Source organism: Epinephelus fuscoguttatus, linkage group LG12 (assembly GCF_011397635.1).
Source record: "Epinephelus fuscoguttatus linkage group LG12, E.fuscoguttatus.final_Chr_v1".
In the NCBI taxonomy this organism is placed as follows: Eukaryota; Metazoa; Chordata; class Actinopteri; order Perciformes; family Serranidae; genus Epinephelus; species Epinephelus fuscoguttatus.
This window is the reverse complement of record NC_064763.1, coordinates 25,098,921-25,117,648: the sequence shown is the minus strand read 5'-3', so window position 1 is coordinate 25,117,648 and position 18,728 is coordinate 25,098,921. Positions and strand designations below refer to the sequence as shown.

At 40.0% G+C, this 18,728-nt stretch overlaps 1 protein-coding gene across 4 annotated transcripts; it reads right to left on the bottom strand.

Moving 5' to 3' along the window:
* Positions 1-6: 6 nt before the first annotated feature.
* LOC125897942 (calpain-5-like) lies at positions 7-13,791 on the bottom strand. 4 transcript variants are annotated; one of them, XM_049591454.1, is made up of 13 exons: positions 13,428-13,791; positions 10,366-10,554; positions 9,975-10,106; positions 8,596-8,804; positions 7,087-7,279; positions 6,816-7,006; positions 6,521-6,598; positions 6,233-6,428; positions 6,020-6,142; positions 3,175-3,377; positions 2,550-2,671; positions 2,301-2,437; positions 7-745 (listed from the first exon to the last, which is right to left on the bottom strand). In XM_049591454.1, exons 2-13 carry the CDS (start codon positions 10,528-10,530, stop codon positions 563-565), a joined length of 1,932 nt encoding a protein of 643 aa, XP_049447411.1. In that variant the 5' UTR covers positions 10,531-10,554; positions 13,428-13,791; the 3' UTR covers positions 7-562. The 4 variants fall into 4 exon arrangements, with proteins under 4 accessions (XP_049447411.1, XP_049447410.1, XP_049447412.1 ...); XM_049591453.1 differs by having other exon boundaries at positions 10,366-10,561; positions 13,428-13,789; XM_049591455.1 differs by lacking the exon at positions 13,428-13,791 and adding an exon at positions 12,463-12,592 and having other exon boundaries at positions 10,366-10,561.
* Between the last annotated feature and the right edge of the window lie 4,937 nt (positions 13,792-18,728).

Genomic DNA, 18,728 nt, shown 5'->3' with positions numbered 1-18,728 from the left:
TTGCAGTATATTGTGAAGTTGAATTCCTTTTAATTCTTTATGCCATTCAGAGTTTTTGCACTTTCTTAACAATCATGAGAATAAAATATGATATGAACTGATGAAAGAAGAAGATATTGAAAAAAACAGATGATACATTAATGATGTGTAGTACATGTGGCAAGTTGTTCTGACTATGTTAAGACTTGAATGACAAATTACTGCCATATAACTCACAGTATCTGTAGTGTAACGTAACAACAGGAATGATATCTTTGCAAGCAACTTGCATTAGTCAGTATAAAAATATTTTATAAGTTACACAAACATGATTTGAAGTAATAAAGGTAAAACACTTGGACATGACAAGAATTGACATTCAATCCGCCCTGCTCGCCTCTCAGCCTTGCAAACAATTCACCACAGTGCAAGTCACACGTCAAATCACACACCAGCACAGACATCCAGCAGCAGAACACACGCTAGTTTTGGTGCTTTGATGATGGCACATGTCGAGTAAGATGTTCACCACATCGTTCTGCACTGAAAAATAATTCAGTCTCTCTCCCGGCCACTGTCGAGGTCATATGGCGGTGAGCTGAGTAGAAGTGACGATCCTCAGAGTGATGGTGCCGGGCATCTCATCTGCCATCTGCCGTCCTCGCTTCCTCAGCTGAAGCCTCTGAGGGTTAGCGGTGTCCTTCACCGACCCAGACAGCACCACTTGGCCCATAAACTCGTCCTTCACTGCGTTGCTGTTCCACACCTGAGGAAGACCAGTCAATTAATCAGTGAAAGGAAGAGTTTTACAGTCACATATATCAAAGTGACTACTAGTTATATGTGAGCTTTTCCAGTTCATGGATTCAGTCTGTTGGTTTTATCATTATTATTAGTTATTGTGAGCACTGTATATACACACACATATATATATATATATATATATATATATATATATAAATATAGGTAACACTGAAGTTGGAGGGTCCACCTACAGATAGTTTATAGCAGTGGTTCCCAACTGGTCCAGCCACGGGGTCCAGATTTCTCCTTAGTCATTAGTTCAAGGTCCACACAGTTTAATACATTCAGTGTCATACTTGCGTTTGGCCATGTCGTCGAGCTAGTTTGCTGTCTCTGTCATGTAGCTGCCCATTAGTCACTAACTCTACAACAGAAAATGGCACTTCAGAATAAAATCTCTGTGCTAGAAATTCACTGTACTTAAAATTTAGTGTGTTTTTTTTACAAAGTTGACATGTTCACGAGTCCCTTGTGGTCCATTCAGAATGGACCTGCGACCCACTTCTGGAACACGACCCACCAGCTGGGAACCACTGACCTAAGGCATCCATTGGTCCCTACCATGTTGGCATAGTTTGTTGTTAAGGGCGCTAAATATTGCATCAAAGTAAGGCTAAAGTTTGGTGAGAGAACAACTCAAGAGGTTCAAGGATTCCCTTGAACTCTCTTCAAGATATCTGAATTAAAATGGGCTCTATGAGTACCTGTGCCCCACTATTGGACCGCGACCCTATCTAAAATGCATCAAACAAACAGTATTATTATATACTCCCTTTTGTTTTATGAAAGAATTGCCACAACATTAACTCTACTAATGTTCAGACAATAATCCTGAAGCACTAGTTTTATTAAAAGAGTGGTTTGTTTGGTTTGCTACTGAAGTGTAATCCATTCACTAGAGAAAATAAATGTGCTCTGTTTTTCTAAATTAAGGAGACTATTATCTTGTTAATTCAGAAAAACAGAGTAGATATTCTTTCCATGGAAACTTTTCATAATTCTGAGATAATAATCTCATTAATTCAGAAAAACAAAGCAGATTTTTTTCTAAAGTGAATGCATTATGCTTCTATACTTTGCAGTGTGAAAATGACCAACCAAACTTGTATAAAGCATCTTTTATTTATATAAAAGATGATAAGACACTAAAAATATGCTTTTAAAGGGTATATTAGGGGCAGCTAAACAACTTACTTGTTTGTAATATATCTTAGAATTTTATGATTCTTTATTTTTTTAGATTGTGACGCTCCTCCCACTGTCTTGGAGGATGTTCCATCTTCCAGGCTATAAAAGCTACCTCCTATGTTGACATGGGCTCTCCCTTCCTTCGGCTGATATCCACTGAGTTGGTTTTGGTTTGCACCTTCAACACCTCCACAACACACCTGACACACACCCATGCATGGCTTTCATGACTGACTTTGCTGATCTACACATTCCATTGATTGTTTAAGTTAATTTTAGTTTGCAGACTGTTTTTCACAATCATAAGGACCAGATGGACGCCATCTTACCTCCACAGTTATCGGCTTCCTGGGCTTCTTCCTGTAGAAAACTCCGCTGGTTGTGAACTCTGGTTGCAGGGTGTCCGTCTTGATGGTGGATCGTACTGACCGGCCCTCACAGGATATGATCACATAGGGGTCTGCACCTGCATGAAGACATGTAAAAAAGATCCGTCTCAGAAAACAATATTGGTGGATTACAGGCTGATCACACTCATTAGTAGACTTAAAAATCTGGCTTGTGTAAAGTCCTCGAACCTCCTGAACTGTCTTGATTCTGCAGCCCCTCGGCTGCGTGGACGTAGATGTGACTCACAGCTTGCGGGTAGCCAAGGAATGAACTCCAGCATCTTACCCTGGGCTTATCCTCTGTCAGCTCCCTGTGAGAGGAGAGGAGAATTTAGGGTTCAGGAGAAGAGTAGAGCTCCTTTAACTTGGTACTGTGACCTAGATCTTGCAAGCATCAAAGTGGAAGACATGGGAAGTGACATAATGCTCAGGATTCCCAGACACAACACTGGCCAGCTTGACCTGTATGTGAGAATGTCAGAAACAAAACTGGCCAAACAAAGTCTTTGGCCAAGAAAAGCAGAGAGATGTTACTTTATACTTTATGCGTGATTTAATGTGAGCATAATTTTAGAGTCTCCGTTCTCCAAAAGCAGTCATTTGAGTGCTTTCCTTGGACGCAATCCATCCATCAGTGTCTGAAATGAAAGGTCAAAGTACGGCTGTGTTCTCTCTTTCCCTGCAGTGTCTCTTAAGACTTGATAAATGTAAGATATGTTTCATTTCTGTCTGACAACAAAGTAACTCCAAGCCAAGCTCACACAAAACTACACACTGTCACTGGTTCAACATCACACCACCACCACAGTCTTACCTGCAGCCTGAATCCACGTCAGTGTAAACTCGGAGCATGTAATCCCCCAGCGTGTAAGGCTTGAAGGTGGTGGGGATGATGACGTAGCGGCCCTGTGAGAGCGTGCATCTCATGAACACTGCCCGGGCGTTGATGTAAGTGGATGTCTCCACGCACTGTTGGGTCAGGATGTCGTGCATCCGATACTTCCTGTTCAGTTCCACCTGGGAAAAGGGAAACAATTTTGGGCTTCATTTAAGGTTCACTTGAAAATCACTGAACAAACTGCTGACTTTCTTATGAGAAAAGTCTGGTAAGTGATTTTAACAGAGTCTTGCTTGCATTGCAGTAACATGTGCACTGGTATCCTGGTTATGATCATGTCCTGATAATTTGTTTGCACAAACCTGATCCTAGTTTTGAGAAATCTGGATAGTGTGGACAGTGTGGCATGTAAACACCTTATTCAGGTTTCTGAACATTATTTTTTGATGAGAAATCATGACACATCTGCACACATGATAAGAAGTTTGGATTCAGTTTGGATTTATGCAACCATGCCATCCTGATAATTAGAAAAAGCAGTTTAGCTTTGACAGACTATGTGTGTTACTATGTCTCATATTATTATGTTAGTTTTTTGACCTTTAAAAAGCCCACTGGTGTCTTAAACAAACACTCCCAATGTCAATGTACAGCATAATGTGTGCAATACATATACTTATAATACAGTGTAATACAGATGTACATTTAAATATAAGGGTTTAAACAGTATCTGGAAGAGCAATAATTTACTGGTTGTGTGTTATGCAGATTCGTCTGCCCCCTGCTGGCAGAATAGTGAATAACATTTTTAAAGTGTACATGTTATTACAGTGATATGGGAAGTACTGAGTCACTTGTCATTTCAGCAAAGAAAAAAACACCAGCCAGCTGTAGATTAACATATCATAATGCAGGGATGCCCTCAGATATCCACTGATACATATTCATAACTGGCTATGTGCTAAAACTACTAGAAACAAACAGGAAATACTCAGACAGGAAAACACAAAGTGTAGTGGACAACAACATAAGAAACACAGGATGTAAACACACTGTCTGGAGTCCGTCAGATAAAGGAGGGAGATACAGTCACTTTTATGATGACCATAGCTGACAAGGGTTAAATCCAGGTTCAGGCTCATAGCAGGCTGTGTGCCGCCTCAGTAATCACATGCTCCTTGTGGCACCAGCATTTATTGCTGTCCAGAACCTGCGCCCTTTGGCAGCACTTATGTCGCCATGATAAGAGTGTATGATGTGTGTGTTTGAACTTAGCCAGATCTCTGACAAGTAAATCACATTACGGAAAATGTGATGTCAGTTTTGTCACGGACGGTTACATGGCCTCATTTGAATGTGGCAATCTAATCCCAGCCAGGAGGATAAAATCTAGTTTGGCGAGTTTTGCAGCTGCATGAGAGGACTGCATTGACTCTGCAGTTTAAAGACCTCTACTGAAATACATTATGACTAAGCTGTACTGATTTGTCTGTTTAAATGTTGCAGGTCTGAATAAAATTATCCCTATTTTGTAAGTCTACCACTCAGCCCATTAAATGGATAACTGTTACCACTGCCATTATAATGCCTCAGGCAGGGTAAACAGCACTAAAAAATAGGCCAGAAAGTGCATATCCAACATTGTGAAATGGTTGCAGTTTTGTTACAGTTTCACCTTTGTTAAGTTAAGGGCCAAAACAACAAAATATGGCATGCTGGATACTCCTCTTGTGTCAGCTTTGGATTCATAGGGTTGGTGTCTCAATTTAATACATTGTGTGTGTTCAAAATAAACAGGAAACGTAGAGAGTCGGCTCAGTAAAAAAACCTAGCACAAAGGTAAAACACTTCATTTTTTGGTTTACTTCCTTAGGTTTAGGGAGCAAAAGCACGTGGATGGGTTTGGAAGAAACATAAAGGTTTGGCTTAAAATGTTGGGTATCGACAGTCTCCTTCCTCTTCTGGGTGAAAGTCCTGTGCTTGACCCAATCATCCACGCCGACCTCCTCCATATATGGACTTTGTCGCACTCTGTACTTTGTCACCTGACTTCCTCCTATGCCCCTGTCATAACAACAACAACCACTAGGAGTTGCCGCCTAACAATAAACATGACTACAGGAGGAAGTTGTCATTGGGAAGAGACTCCTAATGACAATTGATAACGGCCATTTAACAGGCTGATAACTTTCAACCTGAGGTGGTTTCACATACATATGGTATATTGTATCACAGAAACAATGTCATGTCTTTTTTGATCTCCACCAGTCACTAAATGTGCCCATACTGCATGAGTTTTCTACGATGGCTGCAGAAGCTCTGTGGTGGAACACAGGCGACTGAACTCTATGCACCTTACTGGAACTGTAGAAGAAATTGTCACTAACTGTGTTTTTGTTCCACTCTGTTTTTCAGCTTGAAACAATCAACCCCAAGTATGTGTATTTGTTGTGCTTCATCATGTGTGATTTAGCCGCTTGTTGAAATGGTCTGTTTTGGTTCTGATAAAACTATCAAATCATGTCTGCCTGTCAGCAAAAAACGCCAAACAACTGTTCACTGTTTGCTCAACAAATGAGTAGAAAAGTCAAACAAAGCCAAATTCTTCAACTGCAATGAAAGCCAAATTCTAATGTAATGACCCTGTTTTCCACCCAAATAGACTGACCTTTGACCAACGTCTGCATCCCACACAAACATCATATCCTCTGTGTTGAACTCATCTCTGGTCACAAATCCATCAAATCTTTTACTGGTATTAACCCCTGGTTTATCATGCAACTCACAGTCATAGATAAGTTATCAACTCTTGCCACATTACCTTGAAGACACCGAAGCCAATGCTCAGATTTTCTCCTTGACCATATCTTCTGTGGCTCTTCAAGTCTTTCTGTTGCAAGGAGATGAGGACCTCATCAGCCTCTTTTGTAACGTCAAACATGTACTGTAAAGGAAGTTAAATAGGAGTGAATATAAATGTACACATGTGCATGAACACAGGTGATGTGAGGAGTACGTTCAGAGTCTACAGTACCTGTGGGTTCTGCAGGAATGTCGGCTTGTGGTTGGCACAGCCACCGCAGCGGTTTAAAAGCGGCTCTGCGTTTTTGGTCCAGCTCCCAAAGTGCACCACCTCATGCCATGTCTTGTGGACACTGATCACTGAAGTATTGATGAGACGGCAAGCATCTGCATCCGTGAAGTACTTGCACCAGTCTTCGAAGGACATCCTGTGGGTTTGAACAGACAATGCAGCCTTACTGTACACCCTGAAAGAGGACGTTTACTCCACAGGTGGATTGCTGTGATTGAAGAAACTCACCAGAACTCGCCATCATCCTCTACTACGAGACCAAGGTTGCCCCTCTCCATATCACCAATTTTTTGCCATTCCTCAGAGCTGGCAAACAGCAGGCAAAGGAAATAAATGCACTTATGAGTAGCTATTAGATACAAATACATAGTTTTCAAGTTATAATCCAGACAAAGTCCATCCTTTAAATCATAAAATGTGACTGTTAAAAGTTTGCTTTTTGCTTTTTGTACGTTGGTTTCCTGCTCCTCCTCTGGTCAGAACTACAACAGTGGTGGAGAAATTAAACCTAACCAGTTCTCACCTGTCACTCCAAGCTCCTTTCCACTCAGTCTTTCCCCAGGGGTTCCTCATGCGGATCATAGGAATGGTTTCGTTCTTAAAGTAAGCCAGCAGCCCGTGACCCAAACGCACCTTCTGCACTGCAGTCACTGAGTATGCATGACCTTTCACCAGCCCGTTTGCCATCTTGAGTTCAATCTCATGAGGCTGTGCCTGATGAAATTATAAAAACAACTGGTCAGTTTCTCTGAAGTTTAGAGACAAAGGAGAATATATTCAGGAAGAGCACAGACCCTGATGGAGCAGCTTATGATTCCTCCACGGTCCCAAACCTTCAGGAGATCGTCAAACAACTTGTCTTGTTTTTCCTGGTCCTTATAATAAGCTTCTTTCTCCAGGTTGATGGCTTCAGCCACAGCACCACTGAAATCCACCACAGCATCTCCGGTGTTTCCCCCCTCCAGGGACTCGTAGCAGCCAGCAAGCCTGGACACGGAGGGTGCAGGGGAAACACTTTATACAATGAAAGCAGCTATAGTTGATTGATTATATCATGCACTGCACATATTTTATTATTATTAGTTTAGTAGTAGTGCTTGTGTCACAGCTCAAGTTTCTCAGATATGTTTTTTTTATTTCATTCATTCATGTTGTTTCCTGATTTACTTTGAAACTCACATCCCTCTCGTTTCAGATCTCTCTACTTCCTGCCCCTGTGTGTTTTCCCTGCCCTTTGATGACTTCACCTGTGTCTGATTGTCGGCCCCGCCCTGATTAGTCTCACCTGTGTCTCGTTATCCTTTCCCTCACCAGAGTATTTAGTTTGTGTTTTCTCTCAGTGCCTGTTTGTCTTAGTTCCTTGTGTGTCTAGTGTTCCAGCCTTTTGTTTCCCAGTGTCCTCTTCTTGGTTTTTTGGATTTAGCCTGTTGATTGATTCTGACTCTGTCCCCTCCCTATTGGATTTGTTTGCCTCCAGTGATAGACCCTCTTTGTACTGAACCAACGTTTTGACCAGTAAAGACTGTGTTTTTTTTTTGTTTTTGTTTTTTATACCTGAGCTGCTAGAACTTGTGGTTGTAGGACTTATATTTGTAGCAGTTTTAGCTGTAGTTTGTTATATTTTACCACTGCTAATGTTTTTATAATATGAACTAGACAAGAGTACAATTATTAATTGGATTCAAAAAATACAAATACGTCTATGTTTCTGCAAAATGGACAATGTGGTTTAAAGGGAGACTTCACCCCCCTCCCCCAAATGATAATGTGCATGTTAGCTCCACAACTTGTGTTATGTTGAATTCGGGAAGAAAATGTTTTACGGTGAACAAAGAATCCAAAAATAGGCGACATTCCTGATGAATTAGAAGGGGGCCGACTTTAACAGCAGAATCATATCAAAATATCTGTTTACAAACTCTTCAAAACCTGGGCAGTATAATTCACATCTCATTTATTCACTTGTATGCTCCGTATTTCTTGTCAGTGTGTGAGACTGTTTCTGCAGAAGTGTTTTAGTGAAAATGCACGTGTTGGGAGCACTGAGCATATGACACTTAAAATGACACTTGGATTTAAAGCATGGCTTGTGTGACGGATGTAATGGATGTTTTGATGTAATTTTGCTTATCTTAAACACGGCCCCCTTGTATTCTATGTCATCAAGAATTCTCTATGTTTTTGAGTTCACCGTGGAGACATGACAGGAAAAGTTTGCTTCCTGTTATCAACTCAACGCAGTGTGAGTAACTGATATACAAATGGTCATTTGGGGGATGACGTAATCCTTTAAGTGCACTAACTTGGCGTAGGCCTTTTCCAGCAGAGCACTCCAGAATTCGTTGTTGTCTTTCGAGTGACAGTAGATGAGTTCACCGTTGATCGTGGGAAGCCGGTCGTCCACCACCACGTCCAACCACTCTCCAAACACCCAGAACTGAAAGTGGAAGATTCCTGCATAGCTCTCCGGGTGTTTGGGATCCCACTCCTGCTCCTTATGGTCAGGAATGACCTGGAAACAGACAAACAAACACAATGCAGCAAACATAAGTGGAACTAATGAGTCATTTTCAGTGGAGTTTTGCAGCTCAGTGAAATGGTCCCTAATGTGCATGTACAGTAAATGGCAGATTTTAACGAAAGCAGAAACATTTAAGTATATCTGCACATATTACAACAGGATATTACTCTTACTCTTCTTTTCAGAATGAAAATATATTAAATGTCAATAAAATTTTCAGCTGATGGTATTTATGACTTTAATAACTTAACTATTGATGGTTTCTTTGTTAAAAGCTAATAATACTCTAAAATATTCTATAATTATTTATTATATGGTCTATCATAAAATGTTATTTACTCTGTACACTGTTGGAGCTGGGTAACGAATTTCATTCCTTCATGTTTTTTACATGCTTGATTGACAGTAAACTGAACAGAAGCTGAACTGAACAAATATTTGCCACCTGATTTTTTTTTTAATAAGGCACTTTGTTGTAAATCTTTAACCAGGAAGAACTCAGTCATAGATAAGATCAAATATGTGACACCGGGTAGTGAGGCTGTATCAGTTACATTTTGCACGGTCAGTTCTCTGAACAGGAGCGGAAAAAAACCCATAAGGTTTTCCAACAAAACTTTCTGCACAAAGCTAAACACAAGGACTGTGGATGACATTTGATCCTCCTCTGATCAGCTTACAGCTCCTCTTCCATTAGTGTTAGATTGTTTTTTCTTGTTTGATATAGAGTGTTTGAGATTGTGTTTTGTTGGAGGTTGAAAGTTGAAATGGTCTGTAACTTTATTTTGAATCTTAAACATCCTCAACAAGTTTCATAGTGTTATCTAAGTTTATTAGTTTACTGATCTCAGCACTCCTGCCTGTAAATAAATCTAAAAGTGAAAGACAAAAGTATCAGAGCTGTAGGTCATATTGCTGAAGGAATGTGGTTTCGCTGTTATGTACACCTGAACCCCTCCCTCAGGTGAATTCCTGCTGTCCTGATTTGATCTATGCAGCCAGCCTGTTTCAGCCTTCACCCTTAACTTAACTCCAGTGCTGCTGTACCTGCAGTTTGATCAGAGCTACTCTACATAAGCTTTATTCATAACTGGTAAGCAACATTTAATACCCCAGCTTCTTGGCTCACACAGTCAGAATAAACAAACAAAATGAACTCACCTTCTTCCAGAGGTGTGGCTTCAAAGCCAGGCAGGAGCAGGCGGCAACAAACCAGCAGTTCCCCACTATGCCCTGGTTTAGGTCATGGGCGCTGATGCCCTCCACAAACAGATGAGGCTCATTGCTGATCTCCTACACCAGAAAAATTAATGTGATGGACTCAGCACACTTTTTCTTTTCTCACTTCCTTTGACATTAATCTTCAAATTAATTTACAGCGTGGTGATGGTGCGGTGCTCTTTTTACTTTGCCTTCTGCTTCACACTAAGTGGTTCAAACCCAGTTATTTCAATATAATTACATGAAAATGCCACCTGGTAAAATGTCACCATGTTCATTTGCATTCCCTGATGGATGTTAGCGACGGACCACCGCCACCTGTACCACTCACCCCAGGTCGTTTCCACTCCACATAACCAGGAGGTGCTTTCCTAAAGTACAGTGATGAACTGGTGGCTGGGAACTCTGGATCCTCATAGAGTGTCTTGTCGTTGATGCAGTTCTTCTTCAGCTCCGAGTAGTGTTGGTTTTTGAACGGCGTGGCAGAGGAAAACATGGTCCAGACGCTGAGGCCTCGCAGCTGCAGACTGATGACAGACACCAGATGTTTTCCAACTTTATATACTGTTTAGTAATACCTCCATGTGGGGAGGATTTCCCTCTAACTTCTGACTCATTTTTGGGTACAGCCTGCTGAAGTGCACCCTATAAAACTATGCTATTTTATTCCCAGGGCAACAGCAGAGTACTCTGTGACCAGAGTCTCTCTGGACATCCAAAATCCCTCTGGTCATTCACTGATAAGCATACAGTGTCTGTTTGATATAGAATGCTATTTATAGTATTTTAAAAACTGAGCAATCCATCTTCACTAAAATCAGACTATGAATACAATATATCAGGAGTCCACAGATGCAACACTACATTTCTGACGACATCAAGCTAACATCTATTGCTGTGATTGTCTGATGGACAGAAGGATTTCCCACGTTTTATAAATGTAACTTTTTTTATCCTTCATGACTGACAGGAAATTACACATCTGTTACACATCGACAAACGGCACAAAGGCTGCCACGTATGTGTGATTGTCACTTGACTGGATTTTGGATTTTGACCTTAAGTGTCAAGTATTGTAAAGAATAACAGGGTTGGATTTTCCCTTCAAAATAATTACTGTATTTATGAGAGAGGAAGTGGTGTGCAATACAGCTGGATTCTCTGGAGACTGAGGATATTTTAACTCTTGATCTTTTTGTCCCCTCACGCTGACCGCTCAGGGCTGCGTTTGGACAATATGTGCCAATATAATCGTTTCGGATAAATCTTGATACTTTAGGTTCGCCAAGCATAACACATCACAGCACACGGAAATTGAATTTACTGGAAGCAGCGAGCTCTAAATTGAGGGAAAGTTTCTTCTTCACACGGAGCCCAAAAAAATATATATTTCTTCATAAGTCAAATCAATTAGTGGCATAGATGAATTACTGAATGGGCCTACTGGGCACGGGGCCAGGGGACCAAAGTGTCAGGGGGCCTCCTACCCTTCAATCGCTAAATGTCACTCAAATTAACACGTTCCAACCAGGAAGAGACTGACTTGTCATGTCTCTCTATTTTTGGTATCTTCCCTAACTGATGGAATAAATGTATCACGACAATTTAGTAGTTAAGGTAGTTTAGCTTTTAGGCTCTTAGTTATGAGGTTTGTGAGTTGTAAATCTTACTGTCTATCACATGCACTTTCGTTTTCTTTAATCTTCTGTGTGCTGCTGTCTTGGCCAGGTCTCCCTTGTAAAAGAGATTGTTGATCTCAGCATGACTTACCTGGTTAAATATGGGTTCAATAAAATAAAATTTAAAAAATCTAAACATGCTGTTTGCTTCATGCCTGGGACCGTATTCTCAAGCTTTAGCTCATCAGGGTGTTCCATTTCACATCTGCATACTTGTATTTTTAATTTTTTTTGTGAATAACATAAAACTGAACTGAAAAGACACAGAATAACTGCAAAAAGACACAAAATCAACTCAATCTGACACTAAATTAGCTCAAAAAGACACAAAATTTACTCAATCTGACACTAAATTACCTCAAAGACACCCAAACAACTAAAAAATAGCACACAAAACAACCACAAGGAGACACAAAATGACCATGGAGAGACACAAAACCACAGAAAGATGTGTAATAGCTACACAGAGACACAGAGACACAAACACACTAAACTACCTCAATCTGACACTAAATTACCCATGTTTAGTTATACAAAATCATCAAGGTAAAATGTGATCAAGGTAAAATGTATGTAACTTTGCAGATAGAACAAATAAAGCAGATCTGGCAGGCAGAGAGAAATGAAATGTCTGGAACTGGAATTTAAGATTAGGTGGTAATGTCTTGGATGTAAGTTTGAATACTAGAGATACCCTGAAGAGGAGAAAAGAAATGTAGAGAAGAAGAAGCAATAAATGCCCACTGTACCTCTCAGACAGCAGTAGGACACTTGTTTCTTCCTGCTCCACAATAAGGAAGCTTCCAGGAGTCTACCTGCCTTTACCTCCCTCCCACGCATGAGTGGCCTACACATATGCGTTGTCAGAGCCACACCCAGACGTGTTTGTTATATTCCATATTGGATTTTATTACCTCCCGGTGTTAATGTTTAACGTGACATTAGGAAGAAGGAGTGAAATACCTCAGATACCATGGCTACCACATCTTTTGATAGAGAAAATAAATCATAGTGTGGCTTTGGGTGAGGGGGTAAACAAAGGTTGTAAGTCTGTGTGTTATCTGTTAGAGAGTTCCTGGATAATGTGGTCAGGCAGGTTATTTTTGGTTGGTTATTTGCTCTTCTTTAGTGGACCAATATTGTAACACGGGTCTGTAGAACGTTTGCTCTTTATGTAGATAGCGTACGTTTACAGTTTTGGTCTAATAGTATGTGTTTTCTCTCTGTAATATGTGTAAAGGTGACAGAAGTTCACATTCCAGACACTTCCGTCATAAGTGCTGGTACACAGGGTGATGTTAGGGACATTGTGTAGAGTGTTTTGGTCTTTTTTTCCGGAAGTGTCACGGCAAGAAACCGAACACATCAGATCAGACAAGACAACAGATATTGTTGAGCTGCACTCATGTTTGTATGTGGAGGATTTTCTACTGATTAGTACCAGAGAAAACCTATGACTAAAGCATGAAACAGAGACATTTAAAAGACCACATACAGACTCATTAGCACAAGTCAGTACATGTCATTTAGTAGGGGAAAACATGCGTAAGGGTTTGAGGCAAGAAAGCATAAAAAAGTGACTATGATGAATCAAATAAAAAACAAAAAGGAGATAAAGTTAATACAATGAAACCACAGTGAAGCAAAATACACAAGAAGGTTAAATCCAGGAACTAAAAGTTTGTGGTATGAAAAAGTTAAAAGCAGCACTCACCTGTGGTGGGCTGTTTTATCCTTACAGTGATGAGCTCAAACACATCAATGTCTTCTTTTTCTCCTGTGAGATGTTAAAATCAATCCCACATATCTGTTAAAAGATCTGCCACATGAAACAACACCTCTCTCAGAACCAAATCCGGCTTCTCGAGTCTGAACTTCAGGCTACGAGGGCTTCCCCAAGCTTGTTCATTTGCGCACAAACACAGCCTGAAAACTGGTCTGACGAGCACCTCTCTGCAGCAGGAGGTGTTATTATGCAAAGACTGATATCATGATTGCAAGATGGGAGGGAAGGGGAGACTGAAACTGAACACCTTCACTCCCACCCCCCAACAACTCATAGGTGAAACATGCTAAAACTTGCCCTGTTCAGTGGCTTTTGTTTTACAACTGCAACAAAAACCCATTATAAAATACTTTCCAGCCTGCCAGAGGTCAGTCAAACTGAACCAGCATAACTAATAAGCCATGTGCTATCCTCTTGTTGCCAGTAAACTGTGCTAATAAGACCAACTGGCAGGCTCTCAGTGGTCCGGGCTTAGCTTTTAAGGAGTACAAGAGGCACTTTGACTCCTTTAGACAGACAGATCTTGTCTGGATAATTCCAGTTTTCAAAGTTAGTGCTGGAGAAGAATGTTAGTAAGAAGCCAACAGTAATAAGGTAAATCCATGCAGGAGCTAAGTAGACAGGAAGAAGAAGTAACTGATGAAAGTCCTCAAATTAAAATAAATCATTTGGTTCAGCAGTGATGTGAGAGAGGACCAATGCACAGTTCAGATATGATCACAAGTTCACAAGAAAAGACAAGTTTGAGAGAGGGGTAGAAAAATATGTCGTCACACAGTGTATGACATGAAACTATTTAAAAAGACGACAACACTGTAAAGAGTGCAGGCCATCTGTAAAGCCTGATAGTCTAGTGTCACTTTCAAAGTCAACATTGCACTGGGTAAATATATAGGCTACTGTAGTTATAAAAGGACAGGTTAAGTGTGGTCTGATGGCGGTTCAAGGGGAAGGGTCACGGGGTCACCAAAGTCAGAGGGTCTCCTCCCTGTGGGAATGTATATGCTCACAGAAAATGCCATACCAGTTAGACATTAGCTTAGAGACGTTGGTGACAAACAAATAAAAAAGCAAATGGGAAACAGTCACATAACTATAACTTCTTAGGTGAATTATGTATATTATTGTCACTATTCCATATTATAATTTTTAAATTTCTATAAATATTAAAATGGTCATTTTCGGTATACTGAAACCTAATTTTGTCCCTTTTGTCAAGTCTTATTCATATAATTTAATCATAAATCACAAATTTCCCTTATGGGCCCTCCCTGACAGGTATGGCACCCCAAAGTGGCCAAAAATCAGTTATGGCAGGTCTAATAGCTCAGTTTGAGTTAGGCTAAGTTTCATTGAAGGGTATTTGTTTCTCAAAATACCTCTTTCAAAATTCTGTTGTTATTTCATAATGCCAATATTCCCAGTGATACTGTCACTTTTTATTTCCTCTTATTATCCTACTTCTTGACCAGCTAGCTGTGGTTAACACCTGCTCCTCAGCAGTTCTGAGTAAAATTATCTCTCAATCCAACTTCTAAAGCATGCAGCTACAGAGCAAGTTTAGCCTTGTTAAGCTAAATAAAAATAGAGGTTAGCCCCAGTGCACTGTTTATTTTGAGGAGAGTTGGTTTACTGAGCATAACATTAGCATTGTTGTTCTAGCTAACAGGAGCTAACTAGCTAAATCTGGTAGCAGTTGTTGAGCTTTCCTGTTGGCGGTGGGGTTTCTGTGAAGTGCTGTAAAGTTTATTGAAAACACACCCAAAACACACATTAAACATGGCTTAGCATCAACAGTTTCAAACACAAGTACACAAATCAACTTCACTTTAACTCGCAGCATACACAGAAAAAGATTTTCTCCACAAATACAACATGCTAGCGTTTTTAGCACAAGCCTATGGCATTTTACATTGTATAAATTTGCCTAGCGAATAGCGGAGATTTCCTCTGCTCATATGAAGCCAGGATGAATCGCACACAAGACTTAATATGCTATTTTTGTCGAGGCTTTATTGTCTTCACAATTTATTGTTTCTTATCTGTGAAATGAAAGTAAATTAAAGCTTTGTTTCCACTGAGGGAAATGGTTTCAATTTACGGAAACAGACAGGAGGTCTGCGTCACCGTGACTTGTGGTTACAATTGACCTATGGCTAAGTCCCGCCCTCAAATGCGATGAGACAATCACATTGTGTATAGCCATTCCCATACACTCTGACATTCTCTGCCTGGACGTTAATTGAAATGCATTATACAGAAAGTCAGTTTTGTTCGGTTTCGAGGTGTATTTTTTACACTTTAAACCACATCTCAACCGAGAAAAGTGTCTCCTTTGGATAAAGTTGTGTGGTAATATTAGACCACAATATCAACTGAATAAGATTAACAATGATGTCTACATCTGTTTTAAGGTAAGTCAACATTGTGTTTGAGGCAACATATTGTCACTTTGCTGGAAAGAAATATATAAAGTTATCTTCAACATCTCTAGCTAACGTTAGCTAAAGTTAGCCTAACGTTAGCTCCTAGCTGCGTTGTTCATCATGTCACCTTGTTTGCTGGGAGTTCATTAGCCTATTTTGTTCTAGTTTTGTACTTTGGTGATCATACATCATTGTTAGCTGTTGTCCAAAGAGCTCTAGTTAAACTAACGTTAACTTCTGGAGCTTAGCTTCATTTACTTATCTGTAATTGCAGAGATAGCAAAGGTTGGCAACAATTATGCTGAATGATTCAGTGTAAATACTGTAGCACCAAACTAACGGAGAGACACTCTTGGTAAAGATGGTAAAAAGGCCGTTATCCTTCGTTATCATATTCTGAGCCAAAAACCTTAACTTCAGTGGCACTTTATCTTGTTGTCTTTGATGGTGACAGCAACGAGATGCAGTTCACAAGCATACACTGTGACCTGTAAATTTTGGCTTGTAATTTAAGCTCTTCATCGTCCTTCTCAACAATAAAATGATAAATATATCCCTCCAATGCGTAGTTTAGGCCCTTTTGGTTACTTCTCAATGACATCTGATCGTTATGTCCCCAAAAATCATCAATTGCCTCCTGCGAAATGCCGTGTACTGTGACACCTGTTATAGCGCCATCACTGAATGTTGACAGTTTGTCCGAGTGAGTGGAGGGGGTCAGGTTGATCAATTCTGGGGAGGTGCATGTCAGGCTACAACGTAGGGTATGGCATTGATTCAATGCAAAAGTATAAATCCCACCTAAGACATGTTGAGAGCTTGTGTCTGACTGAAAGTCACGTGAAACGACATTATGAAATGGGAAATGACATTTTAAACGAGCTGAAAGAAAAGTGTAATTGGGAACAATGGCATCATGCAATAAAAAACTATAAAACAGTTAAAATGAAATGATTTAATAAATTATTTCACAACATATTGGTGAATGTATATGTTACCTGAATTTATAATATGTTTTCTCATTTTTATATTGTCTTATTTATCTTCATCTCATACTGGACACTTTAGGACTCCATACATATTTGGTCACTATTGGCTCTGTCAGCGGTGTCTGAGGCTGATGTTGTTGGGCAATTTTCTCTGTTCTGTCAACAGTGTCTGGTCCAGAGAAAAATATCTTATCATTTACTGGCCAAATGTACTCACAGTCTCCAGAGGACGAATCCTTTGGATGACCTCATGACATAACATCTAGCGTCACGATCACACAAAAAAAACCTCTATGTGCGCACAAGAAACATTAAATTGTAATGCACAGACTTTTATGACATTTACAGAGAACATTCATGTTCCCTTGAGGATAAAAATGTTCACTTTCATTCAGGCTGAAATTATACTGAAACACAAAATATTTCATTAACTGATAAGAACATTGAACTTCAACTCTCCTGAGAGATTTTAACCTCATGTCCTTTCCTCTAGTGCCACCCTGAGGACAAACTGTACACTTTCAACCCTGCCGCCAAGGCTCCACAAATTGTACCATTATTGTATGACTACACCATACACTCTGTTCAGTGCTTTAGTATTGTGAGATGTAAGGAACATCACAGCCTCTTGGGACTGTTAGCAGAACTTTTCATTGTGCTGTTACACAAACCACAGCTGACAGCTTTCAGCATGTCCTGTCCCACACTGATATACATCACAATCAGACTATAATCCTCGTCATCTTTTTAAAAAACCCCTCATCACCCCTGAGACACACTTTTGAGATACATAATGGATCCTGTGTTTGACTTAGTTTAGAGAAAGCCAGGTCAAACAGGAATATGTGTCCAGCCAATATTTGCGAACATGAAACAATTTCTCTCCAAGACAGAAGGTGGTGAACTTTTTACCCTCAAGTGTCGTCACCATGTGAAATCTGAAACTGATCCAGAGGACGAGAAGCGAGCTGACCGTAAAAGCACAAAATATTTATAACGTGGGTACACTCCCTGCACAAAATACATAGCAGCTCCCACAATGTCAATCACAGGGTCACCACAGGTTAAAGTATTGTTCACAAATATTGATCAGACTGTTCTAGGCTTCAGGATTTACAAGTATGAATTCCTACATGAAGTATTTTACAAAGGCTCTTTAGTAGAGCTGTTCTTCTGGTATTGACTTGATTTAATGGTCTCCTATTATATTTGCATTTCAAAGGCAGAACGGCCACATGTCTCATGAGTTACAATTTAAAAAAAAAAAACAACAACTGCATACTTGCTTGTTTTGGGTGATATGTATTCTGCCTACAATAAGAAATTGTTTGTATTCGAAACCACAGAATGAAAGAAACAAATGGGCTGCTTATGATGGAGTATGTCTTGTCTAACTGGAGCTGATAACAACCCAGACAGCAGACGCTTTGACATCATGCAGCCTCACTTCTGTGGAAATGTTAAAGGGCAGTTACAAAAAAAAAAGTTGTTGCCTTTTTTTATGTCGAGGTTTTTAGGGTTTCGAGCTCTTAAAAAACAAGGTCATGCCCTTGCACGGACTACAATGGTTGGCAACAAAGACAGGAATTTGATTGTCAGTACCCGTGTTAAACATTTACACAATGAGATAGTGGCTGGTAACATTCTAGTATCTGTTTATCTTAACTCATTTTTGGCATTATGGCTTTCTCACAGTTGATTTTAGTGAGTCAAGGGGTCAGTTTTATTGGTATTTTATTGATTTTAGTGAAGCTGTAACTCTTTCCTCATATTTGAACCATAGTAATCCATTTTATTTATAGGTGCCTGTCAGA

Coding starts and splice junctions, on each gene's coding strand:
- LOC125897942 (XM_049591454.1), bottom strand. CDS start 10,530: ATGTTTTCCTCTGCCACGCCGTTCAAAAACCAACACTACTCGGAGCTG. Junction 6,599..6,815: donor AAAGGAGCTTGGAGTGACAG/GTGAGAACTGGT, acceptor GCTGTTTGCCAG/CTCTGAGGAATGGCAAAAAA. Junction 6,429..6,520: donor GAGGATGATGGCGAGTTCTG/GTGAGTTTCTTC, acceptor TCAAACCCACAG/GATGTCCTTCGAAGACTGGT.